Source organism: Ctenocephalides felis, unplaced genomic scaffold, assembly GCF_003426905.1.
Source record: "Ctenocephalides felis isolate EL2017-DRISC unplaced genomic scaffold, ASM342690v1 CF-g0.4_SCAFFOLD_03573, whole genome shotgun sequence".
Lineage (NCBI taxonomy): Eukaryota > Metazoa > Arthropoda > Insecta > Siphonaptera > Pulicidae > Ctenocephalides > Ctenocephalides felis.
This window is the reverse complement of record NW_020539727.1, coordinates 8,402,522-8,408,633: the sequence shown is the minus strand read 5'-3', so window position 1 is coordinate 8,408,633 and position 6,112 is coordinate 8,402,522. Positions and strand designations below refer to the sequence as shown.

At 30.2% G+C, this 6,112-nt stretch overlaps 1 protein-coding gene across 1 annotated transcript; it reads left to right on the top strand.

The window, feature by feature from the left end:
• The first annotated feature begins 3,400 nt into the window (after positions 1–3,400).
• On the top strand, positions 3,401–5,621 carry LOC113389234. The gene has a single exon (XM_026626292.1). It carries the CDS (start codon positions 3,450–3,452, stop codon positions 5,598–5,600), a length of 2,151 nt encoding a protein of 716 aa, XP_026482077.1. The 5' UTR covers positions 3,401–3,449; the 3' UTR covers positions 5,601–5,621.
• Positions 5,622–6,112: the final 491 nt, after the last annotated feature.

The following is a 6,112-nucleotide window of genomic DNA, read 5'->3' as shown; positions in this document are numbered from 1 at the left end:
GGTAACTATTTAATAGTGGTATTATCATTGCTTGGAAATAGCGCCTAGTGAAGGTAAAATAAAAGATTAATTAGTCACCAACTAAAATATTTTTTTTAATAAATTTAAATGAATTATTTACTTAATGTCCCTGCAAATTATCATATCAAGTTTTTTACTGACATATAATCTGATAGTATAAGTTTCATTGTGCCTCTAAAAAAAGCTGCTATTCATTTTATGGACAAGGTGTAAATTAGGGATATTTTAGACATAAACCAAAAAATGGGCACTTTTCGGTAACATATCTCACGGAAAGGTTACACTAATGGGTCAATTTTGCCGTGAAAAAGACCAATGTCATACTGCATTTTTCATATAAAATGGTACTAGAAACCGCCAAAAAACTTTGTACTTGCCGTGCTATCAGGCGTTTTATACGTAACATTTAACTTCTTGCATGTTTTAATATGACACATCAGAAGTATGATTTTTTTTTACTTTTGTGCGCTTTTAGATGAGTTCTCAGTCGTTGACAGTATCAAAAATGTAAAAAAAACACTCATATGAACCACATAGGTACATAGATACAGATTAATATGTTATTGAGGGGCACAATGAGTGTAAAATTTTCTAAAAATCAAATTTTCAATTTTTCCATATTTCGATGGGTTATACCTTTATAATAACATACTAAAATTTCAAATCAATATCTTAAATAGTTTCAGAGTCACAGCCGTTTTAAGAGTATATATATATATATATATAGTATATAGTATAACGATCATTTAATCTTTAAACGCGTTTTTCTCGAAACAGCATTTTCTTTTACTCAAAATTTCCATTTACTCAAAAACAAATGATCCTAACTATCAAATTTTGTTTACATGTTCTATATATAGTTCTCCGTATAATGAACTATCGATTTTTTGATCGGACCAAAAATAGAATTTTGGCAGTTCAAAAACGACCAAAATTTTGGGTAAAATTCGACTTTTTTTTAAAAAACGCCGTCATTTTGTCAATTTTTGATTTTTTTCTTTATTGTAGTTTATTTTACAGATAATATTATCTAGTTGAAAGAGATTTTTTTTTTCAAATTTCATCCACGTAGAAGGCCGGAATCACTGCAGCAGTGAAGGGCCTTTTTTTGTCGCGCCGTTTGAGATCAACGAAAACTTAAAAAATATTTAATTTTTTTTTTCAAAAATTTTACTATGTATTCCTAAAATATGTATAAATATATTTCTAAATTTTTGAAATGTTTGATAAAGTGTTTTTTTTAATATAAATTCCCAAAAATCACTTTTTTAGGCGGTTACACTAGTTGTGCCCCTTAAGAGCCAAAATCAAATTTTATTCATTATTGCCAAAAACTTTAAATGGGGTTCATGGGCAAAAAAATCTAAAATTTTATGGGTCTCTTAACTATTCAGTTACATCTAGTTATTAAGATTAAAAATAGTGCACGTGTCCTTCTTGATTAATTGTTGAGCATCCCATTCAGCTTTTTCAGAAAAACATCCCATTCAGCTTTTTCGTTAAATTTAAAAAAGCCTCTAGCTCTAACCACCAATTGATGGGGCAGCTTTATTTATATAAACCATACGTTCAACATTTTTAGTTTGTTATAATACTTACGTAAGTAATGGTAAATTGTATATGTGATTAAGAATCCTTGCCGATTTGCACAAATCTGTGTGCAACTTGTAACACGTCCTTAATTTTTCAATTTTAGATTTTACATCTATTTCATTACTATTATCGTTCTGAAAAGTGAAAAATATTTTATTACTAAATTAGGAAAATATGCAAACAAATGTATTTTGTGTTTGAAGTAGAAGTAACACTGGCTACTTGTACTATTATCATATGTGATTTAATTATATTGTCTCTGAATTTACTAGATATCGACTAAAGGCAGTTGTAAATTTTATAGTGAATTAAAAAAAAACTAGTGGGGTGTATAGCATCGTGTCTTAAGGCAAATTTCTGGAACTTCCCGTACCATAAATTATTTTTTTAAATAAGATTAACATTTTTGAAGAAAATTTACTTTGAAAGAATTAGATTTTTCAGAAACTATAAATTTTTGAAAACCAAATTTTTTGGAAAAACGACATTTTTGTAAAAAAATGTTTTTTTTTTATTTTGAAATATTTTGGAAGTTCTGAACTTTTTTTCAAAGCAATCGTACTGTTCAACTGCATAGAGTCGAAATATCAAAGCGCGTAAGCGCCGCGTCGCCGTCTAACGGATAAACATTGGTACGGAACCCATAGGTTCTATACAAAATGTATACTTATTGTTAAAATCTCTATAAAATATCTGATAATTTGATGTGCATGTGTCTAATGATCATTTTTGACTGCCAAATGGCATTTTCTTTTCTACGTGAAGTTAATAAGAAAAATGTTAATTTAATACAAACTAATAATATTATATAACTTGCTAAAATATTTCATTTTAAAGAAATTACGAACTATGAATATATTATTGCTTTTGCTTTCAAATCTTTATAACTATGTTCAAATATGAATATTTTATCTCCCAAATTTGTTATGTCTTAGCCCGTTGTGGTGTAATGGTTAAGGGTCTGGGTCAACATTAACTAGTCCTAGGTTCGATACCAACTAAAAAATATGGTCCATGTTATGTAGGATACACCATAAATATCTACTAAATGTTTATGAAATTAAAAAAGCTGCGTTCAAGTTCACAATCTGGAAAAATCTCCGGCAACTTTTTCCCCAAAAATTTTGAATTTTTTAAAATTATAAATGGTGGCACCGAGCTAATCATCATATTAAAAAATTGCGGATGTGAAACTGATTACAATTTTTTTTAACAATAATTTGAACTTTATGTTCTAGTACATTCCAACTTAGTATTTTTTTCGTGCTGGCAACCCGACGGTCAACCACTCTTATTTTGTATATTAGACTGTATATATGTGATGTTGATATATGTATGTTGCAGAAATTCCCACAACAAGCTATTTCTATTTAATATTATATATGAGATCTATAACCTCAGGTGGACATTTGGTTTGGTATCATACTGCTTGATATCGAGCTGGCTGAATTTGGGATCGCCCACGTACTTAACCATTGGTGATTTTCTCATGAGGAATAAATATTTGAAACTTACACTTTTTGCGGATAATCCAGTCAGGATTTTATTCACCCTTTTGAGCCGTTGTAGTATTATATAACACAATATTATAAATTTGATTGTAAATAAATAAAACACAACATGTCGAGAATATTCATGATAAAAAAAGGATAAGTCACTGATGCTTCTTATATTTAAAACTCTATATAAATTGAATAATTTTATTCTTTTTGCTATTGTAGGCAGTCCCGTGATGAATATCGTAACTATTAAAGATCTAAGACGAGTTTGTGTTTGACCTCGGAGCAGGTAACATCGACAAGTGTTCAGTGAATATATATTAAAAAAGTGACGTAATGGAATCCGGACAATACGGACAAGAAGGCGGACGGCCGCCCGATTGTTCAACAAAGTGTTCGGTAATCGGTGAAACAATTGCAACGGCAATGAATACGATAAATGATAGTTTTGATAATGAAATGTTAATGAGTGAAATTAGTGAAGAAGAATTAGAAGTACATTATAATTCAAACAAAAATCCTAGTAGCATCATGAGTGAGGTAGATGTAATTAAGAACAGATTATTACATAAGTATAAAAAACATACCAGAATTTCTGCAATATCAGATAGTAAAGATAAAAAGAACAGTAACAAAAATAAAACAATTAAGGAAGATAATAAATTAAAAATTATGAATAAAGTAATTGGCAAAAGTGCAACCAAACTTAGAAGAACCGAAAATATTATACATACTGTTGGAAATAATAACAATGACACGGCGTCTAAGATAACAAATAATAGTGATATTTCAAATTATAATAATAGTAATGGAACAAGTAATGAAAGAAATACTATGGTATCGAATATTGTAAATATCAATCAGAATACTGAAGCAAATCGGAACAGTCAAGAATTAAGTAGCGTTATGCAATTTGATGAGTGCGATAAGGATTTAAGTGAAACAACAACTTATGCAAACAACGAAGAAATGACCAATGAAAATATTAGTGCGGGGTCGAGTAATACCGAAATAAATGATCAGAATGATAAAATGTTGCATGACTTTCATGAGTTAGATAACGTAATGCAATTTGATAATTGTGGTGAGGACTCGAGTAAAATAACAAAACATAATGACAAAGAAAACGAAATGATGCCCGACAATTACGAACAGGATAAAGTACGATATGACAGTTACGATAAAGGACCATATATAATATACGTAGAATCTTATAATAAAAACATAGGACGCCTGCATCCTATGGCACTTGGAAAAAAAATTCATGATGCATGGCCAAATATGAAAACAAATTTGGAAGAAATTGGAGTAATTGGTAAAAACAAAGTAAAATTGATTTTAAGTAATGGTGTGACAGCTAATAGACTATTAGATGGTGATTTTTTCAAATCGAATAATCTAAGAGCGTATATCCCCAAATATTTAACGGTGCGGACCGGAATCATTTTTGACGTAGATAGCGAATTATCTGAGGAAGAAATTGTGGATGTCATCGAATCCGAGTATCCGATAGTGGGAGTTAAATGTATAAGATCGAAAAAAGAAAATCATAAGACATACAAATCACAGTGTGTTAAACTCACTTTTAAAGGGACAAAATTACCAGAAAAAGTAGCGATCCACTCTGTTAAATGCCCAGTAACACCATTCGTGAAAAAAGTAATACAATGCCACAAATGTTGGAGATTCGGCCACGTTCGTGATCAGTGTCGAGGAGAGGTAAGATGTCCAAAATGCGCAGAAAATCACGCCTTACAAGATTGCATAAATACGGACGATTTAAGATGCTGCTTGTGTTTTGGTAAACATGCAGCATATAATAGGGAATGCCCAATATTTATGAAATATAAGAAAATATATGAAATAATGGCAACACAAAACTTAGCTTTTCACGAAGCAAGGTCAGTTGTAGAAAACAACAAGTATGCCAGAATAACCAGAGGTAGTCTAACCAATTTAGACAAAGAAAAGAATTTCCCAGTGATAAGCACAGAAAGCAGGAAAAGTTTACAAATTAACAACAACATTCTTAGAAATAAATTTGAAATTTTATCTGACCTGGAAGATAACAATGATGAACCGGTATCGGCCAGCACATCAATATTGTACAGTACATCTACAAGACCCTTCAAGAGAAACATTGCCAAAAAACAAGAAAGAACCAAATATAATAATATAATTAATAGAAAAGAAGATAAATCAAAAGGGGAATCAAGTGAAAGGAACAGGGTGCATACAGATAGGGAAGGTTTTAGAGAAAAATATCGAGTATCCACTAGGAATGAAGTTGATAACAAAGACAAAGAGAAAGAAGTAGATACCATAAAGAACGTCAATGAAGAACATACCGATGAATTTTTGAATTTATTTATCAAACTAGTTAAAAAACACTACAAACCTAATAATAAAGACATCAACAAAATGTTAAGAGAGGTAATGAATAGAATAGGTAGTGAAGGAGATGTGGACAACAATAAGAGAAATTAAGGTTAATGAGCGCATGGAAAATGTGCAAAAGAAAATTATACAATCACAATTACAATTTATTTTATGGTAACAAATATTCTACAATTCAACTGTAGGTCTTTGATACATAACAAAAGTAGTATTGAGCATTTCTTATTTGAAAACAAAGTACATATTGCTACATTTTCAGAAACATGGTTGAAGAGTGATAGGAAATTTTCGCTCAGGGGATATAAGACTGTGCGCAGTGACAGAAAAGATGGGTATGGTGGTACTGCAATTCTAGTTAAGAATGAAATAATTATAAACAAAGTATTAGCTTTTAATACGGGAACAATTGATATAAATAAATTCCAAATATCTGGTATAGAATTTTGTGCAGGAAAACATCAACTATCTATAATTTCGGTATATATTGTACCTAACTATAATATTTCTGTTAGTCAATGGAATGATTTATTAAGTCAGATATCCAAACCTTACATAATTTGTGGTGACTTTAATGCACATCATATGGCATGGGGGTGTAATTG

Bases quoted from the DNA above. Each gene is read 5' to 3' on its own strand.
- LOC113389234 (XM_026626292.1), top strand. From the start codon at position 3,450: ATGGAATCCGGACAATACGGACAAGAAGGCGGACGGCCGCCCGATTGT.